The sequence below is a fragment of the Entelurus aequoreus genome, linkage group LG06 (genome assembly GCF_033978785.1).
Source record: "Entelurus aequoreus isolate RoL-2023_Sb linkage group LG06, RoL_Eaeq_v1.1, whole genome shotgun sequence".
Lineage (NCBI taxonomy): Eukaryota > Metazoa > Chordata > Actinopteri > Syngnathiformes > Syngnathidae > Entelurus > Entelurus aequoreus.
Genome location: NC_084736.1, coordinates 25,653,667 through 25,675,278, shown reverse-complemented (window position 1 = coordinate 25,675,278; position 21,612 = coordinate 25,653,667). Strand labels below are relative to the sequence as shown.

Sequence of the window (21,612 nt, the reverse complement as noted above, 5' to 3'; positions counted from 1 at the left end):
TTTGAAGTGATAATGATGCTGAAGTGATGCTGAGGTGATTTTGAGGTGATAATGATGCTGAAGTGATGCTGAGGTAATGATGATGTTAAGGGGATGCTGATGTTGAAGTGATGTTGATGTTAAAGCGATGCTGATGTTGAAGTGATTTTGAGGTGATGCTGATGCTGAGGGGACGCTGATGTTGAAGTGATTCTGATGCTGAGATGATGTTGACGTAATGATGATGCTGACGTGATGATGAGGTGCTGTTGAGGTAATGATGATGTTGAAGTGATGCTCTGGTGATTTTGAGGTGATGCCGATGCTGAGGTGATGCTGATGCTGAAGTGATGAGGATGCTGCTGTGATGCTGAGGTAAGGATGATGTTTAGGGGATGCTGATGTTCAAGTGATGCTGATGCTGAGATTATGTTTATGTAATGATGATGCTGGAGTGTTGCTGAGATGATTATGATGATGCTAAAGTGATGCTGAGGTGATGATGATGTTAAGGGGATGCTGATGTTGAAGTGATGTTGAGGTGATGATGAAGCTGAAGTAATGATGAGGCTGATGCTGAGGTGATGTTGAGGTGATGCTGATGCAGAGGTAATGATGATGTTGAAATGATGCTGATGCTGAGGTGATGCTGATGCTGAGGTAATTATGATGTTGAAGGGAGGCTGATGTTGAGGTGATGATGATGTTGAAATGATGCTGATGAAGGGATGCTGTTAATGTAATGATGCCGCTGAAGTGATGTTGAGGTGATGATGATGTTAAGGGGATGCTGATGTTGAAGTGATGTTGAGGTGATGATGAAGCTGAAGTAATGATGAGGCTGATGCTGAGGTGATGTTGAGGTGATGCTGATGCAGAGGTAATGATGATGTTGAAATGATGCTGATGCTGAGGTGATGCTGATGCTGAGGTAATTATGATGTTGAAGGGAGGCTGATGTTGAGGTGATGATGATGTTGAAATGATGCTGATGAAGGGATGCTGTTAATGTAATGATGCCGCTGAAGTGATGTTGAGGTGATGATGATGTTAAGGGGATGCTGATGTTGAAGTGATGTTGAGGTGATGATGAAGCTGAAGTAATGATGAGGCTGATGCTGAGGTGATGTTGAGGTGATGCTGATGCAGAGGTAATGATGATGTTGAAATGATGCTGATGCTGAGGTGATGCTGATGCTGAGGTAATTATGATGTTGAAGGGAGGCTGATGTTGAGGTGATGATGATGTTGAAATGATGCTGATGAAGGGATGCTGTTAATGTAATGATGCCGCTGAAGTGATGTTGAGGTGATGATGATGTTAAGGGGATGCTGATGTTGAAGTGATGTTGAGGTGATGATGAAGCTGAAGTGATGATGATGCTGATGCTGAGGTGATGCTGATGCAGAGGTAATGATGATGTTGAAATGATGCTGATGCTGAGGTGATGCTGATGCTGAGGTAATTATGATGTTGAAGGGAGGCTGATGTTGAGGTGATGAGGATGCTGATGCTGAGGTGATGCTGAGGTAATGCCGATGTAAGGCATGATTGTGTGTTTTTGTTTTGGCTCGCGAGTGAAGCTGCATCTTGTGATCGCTTCTCCCCTTTTTTATCCCCCCCCCCCCCCACCAAACGTTACAATTAGGCGTTTAATGCGCGTCTTGCATCCATTTTCCATTCCCCACACTCTCTGAGGGTGTGTGTGTGTGTGTGTGTGTGTGTGTGTGTGTGTGTGTGTGTGTGTGTGTGTGTGTGTGTGTGTGCGTGTGTGTGTGTGTGGCTCCTCCTCCTCCCGCGTCTTTTCTCTTCCCGCCGTCGCGCGTGTTTTGTGTCGTCGTGACCCCGGCTCGCCACTGATCCTGTCACTTGGACATCTTTGGGTCTGTGGGAGGAACCTGCCTGCCCCCCTCAAACCTCCCCTCTCCACCACACATTACCAGCATCCATCCCCCTGCCGCCTTCCTCCTGACAGGTCAGCAACACTTCGTCACGCTGCCACAGGCACCTAGACAACCCCCCCCATCTCTCGCTTACATACACACCGCCAAGGACCCCCAACCCCCCACCACCCCTTTACACCCCTCCTCTCTGCTCCCCCCCCCCCTCCCCCCCCAGCCCAGCCTGGCACGAGCGAGCGAGGCAGCGTGGGCTGAGGCAGAGGAGAAGCAGGCAGGAGCAGCATGGAGGGCAGTTTTGACACCGAGGAGAGTTTTGACGACCCCTCCTGTCTCGCCCCCCAGCCACCCGGCCCCGTGTCGCCCGCCAGGAGGCGTGTCAACGAGGTGAAGGAGACCAAGACCACGGTGAGTACTTCTTGTTCTTCTTCCTTATCTTCTGCCTCCGTTGTGGAGATGCTGTTGTCGTTTTTGAGCTCCTCATGTTGGGGGTGGGGAGGGGGGCGTGGGATTTTTATGTGTGTGTGTGTGTGTGTGTGTGTGTGTGTGTGTGTGTGTGTGTGTGTGTGTGTGTGTGTGTGTGTGTGTGTGCGTGCGCGGATTGCTGCCTTCTGCTGTGTTTCTTCCTGACGTTTGATGACTTTTCTTCAGTGTCACATGACGCCTCCGACACAATAATATGTGTTTTGTTGCGTTGTGTGTGTGTGTGTGTGTGTGTGTGTGTGTGTGTGTGCGTGTGCGTGTACGGGAGGGCGGGGGATGCAGGGTTTGTGACCCGCAGCCGTCGTTCGCAGAAAAGATGCAGCAAGTCCAGTTTCCATGGCGACAAACGCAGAAGCCGAGCTTCATCATACAAACACAACAAGCTTCAAACAACACACACACATTTGTCAATGACGTCAGGTGTTTTTGTGCACCATGTCGCGACTCACGTTACACTACCCCCCCTCCCCCACCTGCGCTCACACACACACTGTTGTCATGGAAACGCACGCATGACCCTGAGGTATAAGATGGAGTCGTAACCTTGTTCTCACCTTCACAGTGGGACGTGAAGGTGAGGTGGTTACTTGTTGCTTGGGTGAGGGTCGTAGTAGTAGTCGTAGTAGTATCTGTGTGTGTGTGTGTGTGTGTGTGTGTGTGTGTGTGTGGTTACACAATCCCGGGGATGATGAAGACACGAGAAGGAGGCAACAGATTGTTTTCTGGCGTCAGGAAGGCAGGTGTAATGTTGCCTAGCAACAGTGGCATCCTTCCTTACCTCAGCTGTTGAAAGTTGTCACGGCAACCGATGCCCGTCAATTTGACCTGTCAGGCGGAAAATGAACACGTTAGCGCCGACTGAGTCTTCCACTTATGTTGTGCACAAGCCGAGTGAGTCTCCATGTGTGTGTGTGTGTGTGTGTGTGTGTGTGTGTGTGTGTGTGTGCGTGCGATTATGTAAGCGGCTTAGTCATGTGCTCGTGGTCCACAGGGACATTATGGGATGGAGGATGGAGGTGTCCGGTGCTCATTAGGCTGAAACAACGTTAAAAATCACACCGTCGCGTTGTGTGAAGCTCCTCTGTCCTCACGGCACAACATGAGCATCACACCAGCCTAGCTTTTGGTCGAACATTTACCAGAAAGATAAAACTGCGTTTATCTCCGGCCATAAAAACAAAGCTTTTTGCCGTTGCTTTCATTTCCTGTCTTTCCCTCTGTGTTAGCGCCATTTTAGAATACAAACGTGAAGCAGGTGACTTCTGCAACGTTTCGGGAGCCAGGTGGAAAACTAAAGTGATTAGTTCCAGCTGCAACAACAAGCCTACCAGCCACTGTCAAGCGAGGCGTCGTATTATATGATTTTAAGGATGCAGATAAACGAGGTAGCAGCGGGAAGTAAAAAGGGGTATTTATTCATTAAAGAAGCAAAAGAAAAAAAGCAAGAGCAAAAGGGAAGTGCTCCAAGCGGCCAGACTATGAAAGACACAAAACCAAATGCTGGAACTGTTATGATCCGTTGCCCGGATCATAGTTTATTTACGTTTTGATTCACTTGTTGTTTAAGTTCTGTTTCAGCATCCCGGTTTTGTGTCTCCTTGGTTGCCATAGTTATTTATTAGTGTCACCTGCCTCTGATTAGTGTTCAGGACGCTCACCTGTTCCTAGGCACTAATCAGAGAGCTATTTAGTCCTGCCTTTTTGCCTCACTCGTCCTGGTGCCTTTGTTTGCTTTATGCAACTCTTACGTTCAATGTTTTCTAGTTCCCTGTGTGCGTCTTACGCTAGGTCTCGTCTTAGTGTTTCCTTGTGAGCTATCCCACTAGCTATAGGCATTCCCTGTGTGTTCGGCGCGCTCTCCTTGTGTTCGCTTGTTTTGTTCGTTTTGTTTTTGTGTATGATTTGCCCTCCATTGACTTCCGCACCTCACTCAACACTTCTCGTAACACTTAGTTAATCACTACACATAGTCGCACAACACACATATTTGGATTAGTTGCACGCCTCATTTCCCTTGTTTATAATAAAAAGAGGTAAACAACGTCCTGTGCCGTCTCCTTCTTCCCCCTGTACCGTAACAGTTAGGGTTTCAAAAAGGCAAGCTCTTAATTTGTGGAGCCGAGTTATCAACGTTTTGTGTTTTGTGGCGAATCAATGTTTGGAATGCCACGCCCACATTTTATGGTGTAGGCAAAATTTGTTTGCAATACATCATCACCTCAATGTTTAGTATCTGTAGTTCTAACCCCGACTCAATTGGCCAAAGTCCCTAAGAGGAGTTCGTTAATGTACGACCCCTTTTTTTCGCCGAAAAATGTCCGAAAACCGTCGCAGCAAAGCCCACATTTTACCGTGTGGGACAAATGTGTTCACGATTAATTTTTGCTGATATGTGTAGTAGCTGTAATTTTTACCGTGACTCATTCAGTCAAAGTCCCCAGGAGGAGTTCGTTAAACTAGAACCCGAAGACGAAAACCAAGATGTGTCATGATCCGCTGCCCGGATCATGTTTAGTTTTTGACTCCCTCAGTTCCTGTTTTGAGCACCCCTAGGTTTGTGTTTTAGTTGCCATGACTGCAGATTGTTTTCACCTGCCTCTGATTAGTGTTCGGGACGCTCACCTGTTCCTGGGCACTAATCAGAGAGCTATTTAGTCCTGCCTTTTCGCCTCACTCGTGCTGGTGCTTTTGTTTGCTTTATGCAACTCTTACGTTCGATGTTTTCTAGTTCCCTGTGTGCATCTTACGCTAAGTCCCGTCTTAGTGTTTCCTTGTGAGCTATTCCACTAGCTATAGGCATTCCCTGTGTGTTCGGCACGCTCTCCTTGTGTTCGCTTGTTTTGTTCGTTTTGTTTTCGTGTATGATTTATGAAAAAAAATCATCTCCTACCTGCACGTTGTCTCCGGAGTTCCTGCTGTCATCGTCGGAAGAACAATCCGCATCATCATGCCTCCTCGTCCTGGCCACCATTACAGGAACGCAGCAAAAAACACCTACTATGAAATGTGGAGCAGACGGCGTCCACAAAGTAGAACAGATAATAAATCATCAATGTCCCGACAACGAAGGTAGGGAAAAGGATCAACTTAAATAGTCTTGATTGCCAACAGGAAACAGGTGAGGGGAAATGCTCCGGGACAGAAGTGAAGCAGCCAGGTGAAAACACCCAACAAAACCGGAAGAGCCGCCAAACTAAAAGCACAGGACAGGAACTAACACAAAACACCGGAGAACACTAACAAAATCCAACATAAAGGCACGACCTAGTGTAACTAGCCGTGACAGCCTCAAAGCTAAGTAGCTAGTCAATGAGACTTTCGCTTGCTCTTTCTCAAGTTTTTGCAGGGAATTGAAAGTCCCCTCAGGGACGTTGTAGCGTGACGACGCCTTTAGCGTGGAAGCTAGCAGCAAGCAAACAAGGAGGTAGTGAAACAGAATAAAGAACTCAACACCACAAAGAACGTTTTCCAGGACTTAATAATTAGACTACTTGCCACCACCAGACAAAACACGAAAGGCAGGTGGACACAGGGAATACCACAATAAAAGCACAACTGCCATATGTACGCTCTATGTAAGAACATTACATTGTAGATCATTGGTGTGCACCATTAAAAAGTGGAATAATAATGTCCCCCGCTTGGTTATTATACAGGTTAGGGAATGCAAATTAAGTATTGTTGACGGTTTTTGAACGCATATCTAAAGTGTTTTAGAGATAGAATCGATTGCTCCCATTAGCTGCATTGCTAACCACCAATAGCGAGACCATTTTTATATGTTAGAATGCAAAAAACAAAAACAACCCAAAAAACCTTTTATCTTCTCGTCTCTCATAATGATTGTGAACGATAGGCAAAATTCCCCTATAAAAAAGTGCAGTCTCCCTTTGTCCAGGTCACATCTCCTGTGACAACTAGAGACACACAAGCCTCCACCAGGGGGCAGTATAGCACACCGAGATGTAAGATGTGTCAATGGGAGGGCATTTAATGACTGTTCTTAATTTGATTACATGCTATAGTATACTTTTATTTTTGTAATTTGCTTGCATGTTATTGTATATTTTAATTACAATAATAACTATAATCTGGCATGACCATATATATAATATTGATATATGACTTATGTTTAGCACATTTATAAACGCGTGCCTTTTGTATATTAAGCCTGATTTTTTTTTTTTAAACTGTCATTGCTCAAAAAATAATAATGTACCACAATTATTATGAATTATTGACCTATTTAGGTTCCAATTACTTCATATCAAATATTCCAGTTTGAACGTTTTTGGGGAGGGAAATTGTTGCATATTTTGTGTTTTTGACAGAAAAAGGAATCAAATATAAAAGTAATTATGAAGAAAAAATAGATCTAAAGTTGATGTATTGATATTTCAGTGTTGAAAGTAAAACAAAAATTAATTGATGACTTGTTTTTAACACTTTATTGAATTTAATGTTCACCAAAATTGGGTGCGTGTGTGCATGTGTACGTGTGCGTGTGTTAGGGTTGTATAATAATTAATAAAAAATTGGTACTATACTGCATCTGAAAAATGCCGGTACTTTAAAAAAAATCCTGGACATGGTGGCGCGTCGTCGCCAGGTCGTGACATTGCTGGTAAAACGAGCAAGAGGCGCATGTTAGGCAACGCACACGCACGGTGTACTTACAAGCAGACAAACTGTGGAGACATAGGAGGGAGAATGGACATATTTTGGCTTCAAAACAAATAAAGGTGAAGCTTTTCACACTGAAGCGCCGCTCAGGAAGAGGTGTTTTAAACATGGCTAGCAAGCCAGCGGCTAACGTCCATCCGCAGTCGGCAGTGTGGTAGCTACTTCTAAATCACCTCGGCTCCATGGCGACAAATAAAGTATGTTTCCTACAAGTATCATCCCTGCAGGACAAGCTAAACATGCTTCACTTCACACCGGAGGAGGATAAAATAGCTAACCGCTAACAGCTAGCACTCCTAATTCTAAACAAAAGGGTGGGTCTACACAGACATTGACTTTAACGATACCAAGGACAAGAGCCGTACATAGTCGATACTCCAATAATTACATAAATATTTTATATTATCGTCTCCTCCCACTTCTTGTCTCTCTCCGCTGGCCGCAGATCAACGGCGTGACGTTCCCGCTTCCCGGAGAAGGACCCGAGCAGCAGCTGCTCAAGCCTAACGAATGGAGCTACTGCGATTACTTCTGGGTGAGAGCGACTCGCCATCTTGTCTAACATGTCCTCTTGTCACCGTCTGTCTTATGTCAGTCACATAAGAGAGGTCACATGCGTAGGTCACTTCCTGTTTTCCAGACGGACAAAAAGGACCCCCAGGGGGCCACGTCTGTGGCGGGCTTCGAGGTTCTCCTGCAGAAACAGCTGAAGGGCAAACAGATGCAGAAGGAGATGGCGGAGTTCATCCATGAGCGGTAAAAACACATTCTATATACATATATATGTATACATACATATGTATATATATATATATATATATATATATATATATATATATATATATATATATATATATATATATATATATATATATATATATATATATATATACTCACATAACATACATACACTTGTAAAGAACATAATGTCATGGCTGTCTTGAGTTTCCAATACTTTCTACTACTCTTATTTGTTTGTGATACAGTGATTGGAGCACATACTTATTTGTCACAAAAAACCTTCATGAAGTTTGGTTCTTTTATGAATTTATCATGGGTCTACTGAAAATGTGACCAAATCTGCTGGGTCAAAAGTTCATCTAAGATGGACTGACGGCGTGGCGAAGTTGGTAGAGTGGCCGTGCCAGCAATCGGAGGGTTGCTGGTTACTGGGGTTCAATCCCCACCTTCTACCATCCTAGTCACGTCCGTTGTGCAAGACACTTCACCCTTGCTCCTGATGGGTGCTGGGAGCGCCTTGCATGGCAGCTCCCTCCATCAGTGTGTGAATGTGTGGGTGAATGTGGAAATACTGTCAAAGCGCTTTGAGTACCTTGAAGGTAGAAAAGCGCTATACAAGTATAACCCATTTATCATTTATTTATGATGCAAAGTGTAAAAGTGTTCTGTGGTCTGACGAGTCCACATTTCCAGTTGTTTTTGGAAACTGTGGACGTCGTGTCCTCCGGACCAAAGAGGAAAATAACCATCCGAATTGTTCTAGGAGCAAAGTTCAAAAACCAGCATCTGTGATGGTATGGGGGTGTTTAGTGCCCAAGGCATGGGTAACTTACACGACTGTGAAGGCACCATTAATGCTGAAAGGTACACACAGGTTTTTGGAGCAACATATTTTGCCATCCAAACAACGTTACCATGGCCGCCCCTGCTTATTTTAGCAAGACTGTTGAACAACTTAAAGGCCTACTGAAACCCACTACTACCGACCAAGCAGTCTGATAGTTTATATATCAATGATGAAATCTTAACATTGCAACACATGCCAATACGGCCGGGTTAACTTATAAAGTGACATTTAAAATTTCCCGGGAAATATCCGGCTGAAACGTCGCGGTATGATGACGTATGTGCGTGACAAAGTCAGAGTAACGGAAGTTATGGTACCCTGTAGAATCCTATACAAAAAGCTCTGTTTTCATTTCATAATTCCACAGTATTCTGGACATCTTTTGCAATTTGTTTAATGAACAATGAAGGCTGCAAAGAAGACAGTTGTAGGTGGGATCGGTGTATTAGCAGTGGACTACAGCAACACAACCAGGAGGACTTTGTTGGAGAGCAGACGCGCTTGCCGCCGACCTCACCTTGACTTCCTTCGTCTCCGGGCCGCCAAACGCATCGGGTGAAGTCCTTCGTCCTTCTGCCGATCGCTGGAACGCAGGTGAGCACGGGTGTTGATGAGCAGATGAGGGCTGGCTGGCGTAGGTGGAGAGCTAATGTTTTTAGCATAGCTCTGTGCGGTCCGGTTGCTAAGTTGCTAAGTTAGCTTCAATGGTGTCGTTAGCACAGCATTGTTAACCTTCGCCAGCCTGGAAAGCATTAACCGTGTATTTACATGTCCACGGTTTAATAGTATTGTTGATTTTCTATCTATCCTTCCAGTCAGGGGTTTATTTTTTTGTTTCTATATGCAGTTAAAGCACGATGCTATCACGTTAGCTCGTAGCTAAAACATTTCGCCGATGTATTGTCGTGGAGATAAAAGGCACTGAATGTCCATTTCGCGTTCTCGACTCTCATTTTCAAGAGGATATATTATCCGAGGTGGTTTAAAATACAAATCCGTGATCCACAATAGAAAAAGGAGAGTGTGGAATCCAATGAGCCAGCTTGTACCTAAGTTACGGTCAGAGCGAAAAAAGATACGTCCATCACTGCCTCTCAAGTCCTTCACTGTAACATTCCTCATCTACGAATCTTTCATCCTCGCTCAAATTAATGGGGTAATCGTCACTTTCTCGGTCCGAATCTCTCTCGCTCCATTGTAAACAATGGGGAATTGTGAGGAATACTAGCTCCTGTGACGTCACGCTACTTCCGGTACAGGCAAGGCTTTTTTTTTTATCAGCGAGCAAAAGTTGCGAACTTTATCGTCGATTTTCTCTACTAAATCCTTTCAGCAAAAATATGGCAATATCGCGAAATGATCAAGTATGACACATAGAATGGATCTGCTATTCCCGTTTAAATAAAAAAAAATCATTTCAGTAGGCCTTTAAGCTGTACATCAAGCAAGAATGGGAAATAATTCCACCTGAAAATCTATAAAAATTGGTCTCCTCAGTTCCCAAATGTTTACTGAGTGTTGTTAAAAGGAAAGGCCATGTAACACAGTGGTAAAAATGCCCCTGTGCAAACTTTTTTGCAATGTGTTGCTGCCATTAAATTCTAAGTCTATGATTATTTGCAACAAAAAAAAAGTATGTTTCTCGGTTCGAACATTAAATATCTTGTCTTTGCAGTCTATTCAATTGAATATAAGTTGAAAAGGATGTGCAAACCATTGTATTCTGTTTTTATTTACCATTTACACAACGTGCCAACTTCACTGGTTTTGGCTTTTGTATGTATGCATATATTTAAAATACATATATATGTAATTAATATGCAACTATGATTATTTGATACTTGTTTATATTGACAAAAGTGCTGTTTTACACTGCAGTATTGTTCAATTGTTATTGCTACATATGTTTAGCTTGTGTGCTATTGTGTGCTTAGCTGTTGTGTAGCTGCTAGCTCCCAGTAGCCTATAGCCTAACATGTTTACCTTTGGTAAATGACTTTAGTAAAATAGAAGAAAGTGTGTGCTTATTGGAGGACATTATAACTGGCTGTTAAAACTGATATCAGACCGTTGTCACTACCAATATCGGACCGGTATCGCATCGGGACACCCCTAGTAGCAAATGTTCGCCTTTCATCGTGAACAGAATACCCAAACATCTTCCTTCCTTTTCCTCGTGTTGAAAAATGTTGCAGACATAAAACACGGCATGTTGTGTTCCAGAATAAAGATGGAGGAAGAGTACGCCAAGAACTTGTCCAAACTGTCCCTCAGCACACTGGCGGTGCAGGAAGAAGGGTGAGTCGTCTGTACTGTTGTCAGGTGTGGCAGTCCACAACATGCTCCTTCTTCTCCTCAGCACTTTGGGAGAGGCGTGGACTCAGCTGAAGAAAAGTCTTCACGACGAAGCCGAAGTTCATCTCAAGTTCTCCAACAAGGTGACCGTCGGCCACCGTCGCCTGATGAACACATGAATGTGTTTGTGAACATATGAATATATGTCAATGGACACATTCATGTGGCCATTAACACATTAATGGGCCAATAGATACTTACATTTGATAACGAGTATATGGGTATATTAATGACCACATGAACACGTTCATCACCACATAAATATGTTAGCGAACACATGGATATGGTAATGAAAGCATGACATACTGTATGTTCACTAACACATGAATAGGGTCATGACCACATCAGTATGTTATGGAATACACACCTGTTAGTGTATACACAACTTAGTTCATGAACACATTAATTAAGTAATGAATAGGGCAAGGACCATGTGCACGTGTTAATGAATACATGAATTTGTTCATGACCACATCGATAGGTCAATGTATGCATGGGTATGTTCACTAACTTGTTAATAGGGTAATAGCCACATGAATATGTTAACTACCGCTTGTGTATGCTAATGAACACATAACACATATGTTGATGATACATGAATTTGTTCATGACCACTTTGATATGTCAATGGATAACATGGGTATGTTCACTTACTCATTAATGGGGTAATAGCCACATGAATATGTCAACCGCCGCGTGTGTATGCTAATTAACACATTACACATATGTTGATGAATACATGAATATATTAATGCATACCCAAATATGTTAATGAACACATGGTTTGATTAATGAACACATATTATTGATCACATTAATATACAAATCAGCAAATTAACATGTTCATGAACGCATGAATAGGGTAATGAACACATCAATATGTTAATGAATCAATATATGTGCTGGTGTATATATTACTGCGTTAATGAACACATTACTCTGTTAATGAACACATTAATACATTATATTCATAAATACGGCAAGTGCCATGTGTATGTCTTAATGAATACATGAATTTGTTCATGACCACATCGATATGTCAATGGATACATGAGTATGTTCACTAACTCGTTAATAGGGTAATAGTCACATGACTATGTTAACTACCGCTTGTGTATGCTATTGAACACATGACACATATGTTGATGAATACATGAATTTGTTGATGACCACGTTGATATGTCAATGGGTGCATGGGTATGTTCACTAACTCATTAATAGGGTAATAACCACATGAATATGTTAACTACCGCTTGCGTATGCTAATGAACACATAACCCATATGTTGATGAATACATGAATATATTAATGAATACCCAAATATGTTAATGACCACATGGTTTAATTAATGAACACACATTATTGATCCCATTAATATACAAATCACCAAATGAACATGTTCATGAACACATGAATAGGGTAATGAACACATCGATATGTTAAGGAATCAATATATGTGCTGGTGTAGTTTACAAAAACACAGGATAAGTTCTAAAATTCCTTTGTGCTGGCACATACTTAAGAGTGTTTGGTGATGACTGGTGGAATGGTGGATGGGTGTTTTGCAATTTGGACGCATCATCAGTAGTGTGCCCCTGGGTCACTGGGCGTTTCGGCCTTATCACTAGACGCCCTCTCCAGGGGTGGCCAGCCACGGGGTGATCGGCCCAGGGCTTGCGTCAATCCCAATTAATCATGAGTCGCTTGGTGTTGAACAGCAGACTTCTCATGGAACTATGCATGGCAGGGGCGTCCTTTTCCCTGAGTCAAGCCTAAGCTGACCGCATACCTCCTGGCTTGCTACTTGGGGGCCCAACAGGGGTCTTTCCTCCTCATGAACAGCCACTGGCTGCCTCTTTCGGCTGCCTCCGATGCAGCTTTGATGGCTATACGCAGGCGTTGGCCTCGGACTCCCAGGTCTACAAGCAGTTTGGTGGTAGATCTCGCCACAAAGCCTCTGCAGCCCACCTCCACTGGACGGACCTCAGTGTTCCAGCCACGATGTTGTGCTTCAGCTGCAAGCTCGGCATATCGTTGGTGTTTTCGCTCATAAGCCTCATCCACTGAGTCCTCCCAGGGTATTGTGAGCTCGATGATGAAAACCTTTTTTTGTGAAGGGGACCAGAGCACCACGTCCGGTCTCAGGGTGGTCACAGCAATCTCCGGAGGAAACGCTAGCTGCCGGCCAAGATCAACCAGCATCCTCCAGTCGCGGGCTAAGCATAGCTGGCCTCGCTCAGGTGGTATGGAGCCGCTCCTGACTACCTTAGCCCCTTCGCAGACAAAGGTAATGGTCTGCTAGTGGTTGGCTGCTGGTGGTGGTAGGGAGTTGATGGTTACTCGTTTGTCCTCCAGGGTGGACGCAAGGGTCTTTAGGACTTGATTGTGACGCCAGGTGTAACGTCCTTGGGTGAGACTGGTTTTGCACCCTGTGAGATTGTGCTTGAGGGTGGCTGGCATGGAACAAAGGGCACACACCGGGTCTTCGCCGAATCACTGGTGAAGGTTAACTGGTGTTGGAAGGATGTCATATGTAGCTCTGATGACAAAGCTCAACTGCCTAGCTTCCATGGCCCACATATCCTTCCAGCTGATCTTCCTCCTCTCCACACTGTCCCATCTCGTCCACTGACCCTGTTTGCACAAAGAGACTGCCTTGGCCCATCTTGCAGCCTCCTCCTGGCGGTGTACTTCGTCCACCCCCATCTTCCTCCGTTCTGGTGCTGTGGCCTTACTCCAAGCCGGGCGGGTAGCTGTTAGCCCAAAGCCTCCTCTTCCTTGCTGGACATAGCCCACAATGTCAGCATGTCTGAGGGCTGCTGTTGCTTCTTCCACTGCTTTGGCTGGTCTCCATTTACGCCCTGTCGCCAAGGTTGGTGCATTGTTGCTCACTACCAAGTCTCTGGATTCATTCAGTGTCATCTGGAGTCTTGTTTTTGCACACTTGAACTCCTCTGTGAGACTGGTGAGGGGCAGCTTGAGGATGCCATCTCCGTAGAGGCCTATGGTGGTAAGGCATCGTGGAACTCCGAGCCATTTTTTGATGTAGCCTGTGACTCCTCTTTCCAACTTCTCTACAGTCGAGATTGGGACCTCATAAACTGCTATATATTACTGCGTTAATGAACACATTACTCTGTTAATGAACACATTAATACATTATATTCATAAATACGGCAAGGGCCACGTGCATGTCTTAATGAATACATGAATTTGTTCATGACCACACCAATATGTCAATGGATACATGCGTATGTTCACTAACTCGTTAATAGGGTAAAAGCCACATGAATATGTTAACTACCGCTTGTGCATGCTAGTGAACACATGACACATATGTTGATGAATACATGAATTTGTTCATGACCACATCGATATGTCAATGGATACATGGGTATGTTCACTAACTCATTAATATGGTAATAGCCACATTAATATGTTAACTACCGCTTGTGTATGCTAATGAACACATGACACATATGTTGATGAATACATGAATATATTAATGAATACCCAAATATGTTTATGAACACATGGTTTAATTAATGAACACACAATTATTGATCACATTAATATACAAATCACCCAATTAACATGTTCATGAACACATGAATAGGGTAATGAACACATCAAAATGTTAATGAATCCATACATGTGCTAGTGTATACATTACTGTGTTAATGAACACATTACTCTGTTAATGAACACATTAATACATAATATACATAAATACGGCAAGGGCCCCGTGCATGTGTTAATGAATACATTATTTTTTTCATGACCACATCGATACCACATCGATATGTCAATGGATACATGAGTATGTTCACTAACTCGTTAATAGGGTAATATCTACATGAATATCTTAACTATCTGCTTGTGTATGCTAATGAACACATGACCCATATGTTGATGAATAAATAAATAGATTAATGAATACCCAAATATGTTAATCAACACATGGTTGAATTAATGAACACACATTATTTGTTAATGATTACATTAATATACAAATCACCAAATGAACATGTTCATGAATACATGAATTGGGTAATGAACACATCAATATGTTAATGAATCCATACATGTGCTAGTGTACACACTACTGTGTTAATGAACGCATTGCTCTGTTAATGAACACATTAATACATTATAATCGTAAATAGGGCGCGGGCCACGTTAATGTGTCAATGAACACATGAATTTGTCCATGACCACATGGATATGTTAATGGATACATGAGTATGTTCACTAACTCATTAATAGGGTAATGACCACATGAATATGTTAATGCTCACAGGTGTATGCTAATGAACACACGGTTTAGTTAATGAACACACATTAATTCGTTAATGATCACTTCAATATGTAAATCACCACATTAATATGTTAATGATACATGAATAAGGTAATGGACAAACACATCAAAATGTTAATAAGTCCATATCTGTGCTAGTGTATACATAACTGAGTTAATAAACACATTACTACATTAATGAAATCATGAATATGGCATGTTAATGAACACATGACACGTGTGTTAATGAATACATGAATATGTTCATCATCTTGGCAGCTTCACTCTGAGGTGGAGAAACCGTTGTTGACGTTCCGAAGCGACCACTTCAAGAAGGACCTGAAGAAATACGACCATCACATCGCTGACCTCAGGAAGCAGCTAGCTAGTCGCTACGCTAGCGTGGACAAAGTACGCTTGCCACATGGAGGGAGGGGCTGTGTTTCCAGTGGTGCACCTGTGTACTACACTTGGGGCCTGGTCTACTGAGACCCAGACACCAGGAGCTAAAAAGCGTGTGCAAACTATAAAATAGCGTGTACTATTAGCGTGTGCAAACTATAAAATAGTGTGTAGTATTAGTGAGCATGTTGCGTGTGATCTACTAAGACTGTGTGTACAATCGATAACTGGTGCAGACCGCCTTATTTAAATGAGGATTTTGCGTCTACTATATGGGGCCTCACCATGAAGACACTCATTTACTGCACATTCGTGTTATCGAACACATGCACAAAATGTACCACATTTTATGGGCATTTTAGACGCAGTCCTGCAGTGCATCTACAATGGAAACATTTTTTTTTCTTTTTTAGCACTGAATTGTGCGCTCCAGGCACGAGAAAATGCATGTTGCAAGAATTTTTTTTAATCACACAAAAGATATGTTAATAATGTATCTTACACATGCAATTAATCAATTGGATTTGTTTTAATCCGCCCCTTAAGTCATTCCAGCCGCTTTGAAATGATAAAATGATATTGCTGAATAGACAATATGTCTAATATTTTTGTTTTTGACAGTCCATATATGTTGGCGGAGTTTTAGCGTGATCGCCTCCGACAACTGACAGTTTGCATGCGATGTACTAAATAAAAATGCAAAACAGCTACTGCAGTACAGTTTTAGTCTTGATAAATCACTGCGTGTGCTAAATATTTGCATCTTCTCCTCCCAGTATTGTGGGCGTTGTGATGATTATCATATTTTGCATAGTCATGAAGACAGACACGCTAAATGGATTGCACTCCTTATTCTGCTCACTGAAGAGACGCAATCCTCTGCTCAGAAGTTTAGTGCGATCAAGTTTGCACGTGTTTTAGTACACGCAAACTTTCAGCAGATCAGGCCCTTAGTACTCCATTTCCTTTTATGTTTTTAATGTGTGTGTGTGTGTGTGTGTGTGTGTGTGTGTGTGTGTGTGTGTGTGTGTGTGTGTGTGTGTGTGTGTGTGTGTGTGTGTGTCCCTAAAGGCCCGCAAAGCTCTGGCGGACCGTCAGAAAGATCTGGAAGTGAAGACGCAGCAGCTGGAGATCAAGCTGAGCAACAAGACAGAAGAAGACATCAAAAAGGCTCGCAGGAAATCCACACAAGCAGGTCAGAGGTCACAAGCAGGTCACATGTCTTAGCCAGATGAATGAATGGCATAACTCACTCACTAGCTCCCTCTGCTGGCCACTACATGTGCTGCTGCTGCTGCTGATGATGATTATTGATGATGATATTGATTGTAAATTAATGAAAATGATATTGATTGATTTATAATGAATTAATGATGACTGATACTGATAATGATATTGATGGTAAATGAATGATGACGATATGATGATAAAATTATGATGATACATTTCTGATTATAATGATGATGAAAATTATATTGATGATGAAGATGATGATAAATTGATGATGAATTCATGATGATGATATTGTTGATGAATTCTGATGATGATCTTAATGATGCTGCTGATGATATTGATGATATAGTGATGATGAATTGTTGATGATGATATTAATGATGATAATGTTGATGATGATATTGATGATATAGTGATGATCATTTGATGATTATAATATTAATGATGATAATGTTGATGATGATATTGATATAGTGATGATCATTTGATGATGATAATATTAATGATGATGATATTGATGATATAGTGATGATTAATTGATGATGATGATATTGATGATGAAGATGATTATGATGATATATTGATGATGAATTCAAGACGATGAGAATGTTGATTAATTATGATGATGCTCTTAATGATGCTGCTGATGATATAGTGATGATGAATTGTTGATGATGATATTAATGATGATACTGATGAGGATGAAATAATGATGATATAGTGATGATGAATTGATAATGATGATCATATTAATGAGACTGATGATGAATTGAAGATGATGTTATTAATGACGCATTCATGATGATGATATTGATGATATATTGATGATTAATTCATGATGATGAATTATGATGACGATCTTAATGATGATGCTAATGATATTGATGTTATAATGATAATGAATTGATGATGATAAATATTGTTGATGCTGATGATGATAGTGATGAATTGATGATGATATTGATGATGAATTAATGATGATAAATATTGTTGATGCTGATGATGATAGTGATGAATTGATGATGATATTGATGATGAATTAATGATGATGTTATTGTTGATGAATTGATGATTTTGATGATGATATTGAAGATTAATTAATGATGATGATCTTGATGATGAATAATTATGATGATATTGATGATGATGTTAATTATGCCGATTATGATATTGATCATCTTGATGATGAATATTGATGATGATATTGACGATTATGCTGATAATGATCTTGATGATGAATAATGGTGATGATATTGATGACTATGCTGATGATGAATAATGATGATGATATTCACTGTGATATTAAAGATACTGATTATTATATTTATTATCTGTATGATGAATCATGATAATGCTATTGATGATAATATTAATAATGTTAAAGATGATAATGATTATGAATAATGATGAAGATGTTGATGATGATATTCATGATGTTGATTATGATATTGATTAAGACATTGTTGATGATGTTGATGATGATTTTAATGATGTTGATTATGATATTGATTAGGACATTTATAATGATACTGATGATGATATTAATGATGCTGATGATATTGATGATGAATAATGATGATATTGATGATTATGATATTGATGATGTTGATTATGATATTGATGATGACATTGTTGATGATGTTGATATTGACGATGTTGATTATGATATTGATGATGACATCGATGATGATATTGATTATGATATTGATGAGGATATCGACACTGAAGGAGTGTATGTGTGTGTGGTCCAGGAGATGACTTGATGCGCTGCGTGGACCTTTACAACCAGACTCAGTCCAAGTGGTTTGAGGAGATGGTGACCACCAGCATGGTAAACACAAACAATCACTATCATAACACCAGGAGCCGTTAGAAGCAGCAGGTGTGTCATCATCAGGAACTGGAGAAACTGGAGGTGGATCGCATCGAGTGGATCCAGCAACATCTGCGCCAATACACCACGCTGAGACATGAGACTGACATGTTCAACCACGGCGTGAGTTTCAATTACTTATTGACTTCTACTTCACTTATTTACTTATACTTTACTTGTTTATTTATACTTCTAATTTACTTATTTACTTACTTATTTATTGACTCGTTTACTTATTTATTTACCTGAGACATGAGACCGACATGTTCAACCACGGCGTAAGTTTCAATTAATTACTTATTGACTTCTTTTTTTACTTTACTTGTTTACTTCTACTTTACTTGTTTATTTATACTTCTACTTTACTTATTTACTTCTACTTTAATTATTTATTTATACTTTACTTATTTACTTACTTATTTACTGAATTATTTATCTGAGACATGAGACTGACATGTTCAACCACGGCGTGAGTTTCAATTACTTATTTACTTCTACTTCTACTTTACTGATTTTCTTCTACTTTACTTCTTCATTTATACTTATACTTTACTTATTTACCGACTTATTTACTGACTTATTTACTTATTTATTTACCTGAGACATGAGACCGACATGTTCAACCACGGCGTGAGTTTCAATTTGTTATTTACTTCTACTTCTACTTAACTTATTTATTTATACTTCTACTTTACTTATTTACTGACTTATTTACATATGTATTTACCTGAGACATGAGATTGTGAGTTTCAATTACTTACTTATTGACTTCTACTTATACTTTACTTATTTAATTGTACTTCTACTTTACTTATTCACTTACTTATTTACTGACTTATTTACTTATTTATTTACCTGAGACATGAGACCGACATGTTCTACCACGGCGTGAGTTTCAAATACTTATTTACTTCTACTTCTAATTTACTTATTTACTTTTACTTAACTCGTTTACTTATACTTTACTTATTTAATTCTACTTCTACTTTACTTATTTACCGACTTATTTACTGACTTATTTACTTATTTATTTACCTGAGACATGAGACTGACATGTTCAACCACGGCGTGAGTTTCAATTACTTATTTACTTATACTTCTACTTAACTTATTTATTTATACTTCTACTTTACTTATTTACTGACTTATTTACATATTTATTTACCTGAGACATGAGATTGAGTTTCAATTACTTACTTATTGACTTCTACTTTACTTATTTAATTCTACTTCTACTTTACTTACTCACTTACTTATTTACTGACTTATTTACTTATTTATTTACCTGAGACATGAGACCGACTTGTTCAACCACAGCGTGAGTTTCAATTACTTACTTATTTACTTCTACTTCTACTTTACTTATTTACTTCTACTTTACTTATTTATTTATACTTCTACTTTACTTATTTACTGACTTACTGTATTTACCATGGATATGAGACCGACGTGTTCAACCACGGCGTGAGAAGACTTCAGCTTTATGTTTATGTTTCATAAAAAATCACAAGCAGCTGTTAATTGAACTTTCAGCATCTCTGTGTTATTTCATGAATGATTAATTATGAATATTAATTGATTGAAGCGAAGGAAAGACTTTGTCACACCTGAAAATGTCTTATTACAAATGTGTGATGGCAATGGTTGGAGCGTGGGAACACATTTAAGTTGTGAGGGCTGCACTACCTTCCTGTCTCCAGACGGTGGAGCCGGTGGACCAGCTGCTACAGGCGGTGGACCCGGCCAAGGACCGGGAGCTCTGGGTCAAAGAGAACAAGACGGGCGACGTGCGGCCTGTGGACTTGGACCTCTGAAGCCACGCCGGGGCGTGAGCACGCCCGCTAACACTGATCCAGGGACGGCGCATGAGGAAAGGAAGTGGTCCCAGTACCAGTCCCAGTACCAGAACCAGAACCAGTACCAGCATGTTCCATGTACATCTGCTTGAGTATCATCAGACATGTCGTGCTGTTGTGATGTTTTCTTATTCGTGTGAACAAATCCTGTCTTTATTTTGGATATGAAGACTATTTTCTTGTGGGTGGAAGCGCATGCTTGCTTGTGGACGCGTCCTTCAACTGCAGGAACCTCAGAGACCAGGTTGGAGTTGCTCGGGAACGGGATCAGTGTGCAGGAAAAAGCACGGGAACACCTTTGAGTGCCTAAAGTGTTCTTGATCTATTCTCCAGCATTTGTCTTATTTTTGCTAATTGTACAGAGATGACCGCCCAGTGGCGCCCCCTGCTGGTTATATATGTGACTGCATGTCCGTGTCTGTCCACATTTGCTTTTGTGGCGTACGTCTCCTTCTTCCATCGCGATGTTTAAAAAAAAAAGTTTTAATTTGTGATTGTAAAATCAGTGTTGTCTTCTCAGCGTGTTCTGCTGCTCTCTGCTGCCCTCTTGTGGTGACACCTTTGGAATGTTTCGCTGACCTCAAAGTCCACACTGGAATGCGGCGTCCATAATAAAGCTCCTCTTGAAAAAGTCAACAGTGCCCATTTGCTGTTGTTATGTAAGCGATGAGCACGACATTCTGACCTTTTTGTCCGTCCGACCCCAATGCATGCTGGTAGCAGGCTGTGGCAGGTGAAATAATCATCATGAAAAAATTTGTATTTTTTATTAAATGGCACTAAAAGGGATTGAGTGTATGTAAAAACAAAAGCAAACAGAAAAGAAACATTAGTGTGACATCTTGCAACTTCAACATTTACACTTTTTTCCCCCTTGGCAAGCGGCCTTGAACGGGCTCTCCAAAAAATTTTGGGACACCCTAAAAGATAAAATTGGTGGCCATACCTGATGCGCCTGCAAAAT

The 21,612-nt window shown here is 41.0% G+C and overlaps 1 protein-coding gene across 1 annotated transcript; it reads left to right on the top strand.

The window, feature by feature from the left end:
• Window positions 1-1,744: 1,744 nt before the first annotated feature.
• LOC133652035 (growth arrest-specific protein 7-like) lies at window positions 1,745-21,422 on the top strand. The gene is made up of 11 exons (XM_062050355.1): window positions 1,745-1,955; window positions 2,099-2,286; window positions 7,490-7,579; window positions 7,685-7,800; window positions 10,856-10,930; window positions 10,992-11,070; window positions 15,564-15,695; window positions 16,758-16,881; window positions 18,671-18,750; window positions 18,817-18,915; window positions 20,493-21,422. Exons 2-11 carry the CDS (start codon window positions 2,164-2,166, stop codon window positions 20,604-20,606), a joined length of 1,032 nt encoding a protein of 343 aa, XP_061906339.1. The 5' UTR covers window positions 1,745-1,955; window positions 2,099-2,163; the 3' UTR covers window positions 20,607-21,422.
• Window positions 21,423-21,612: the final 190 nt, after the last annotated feature.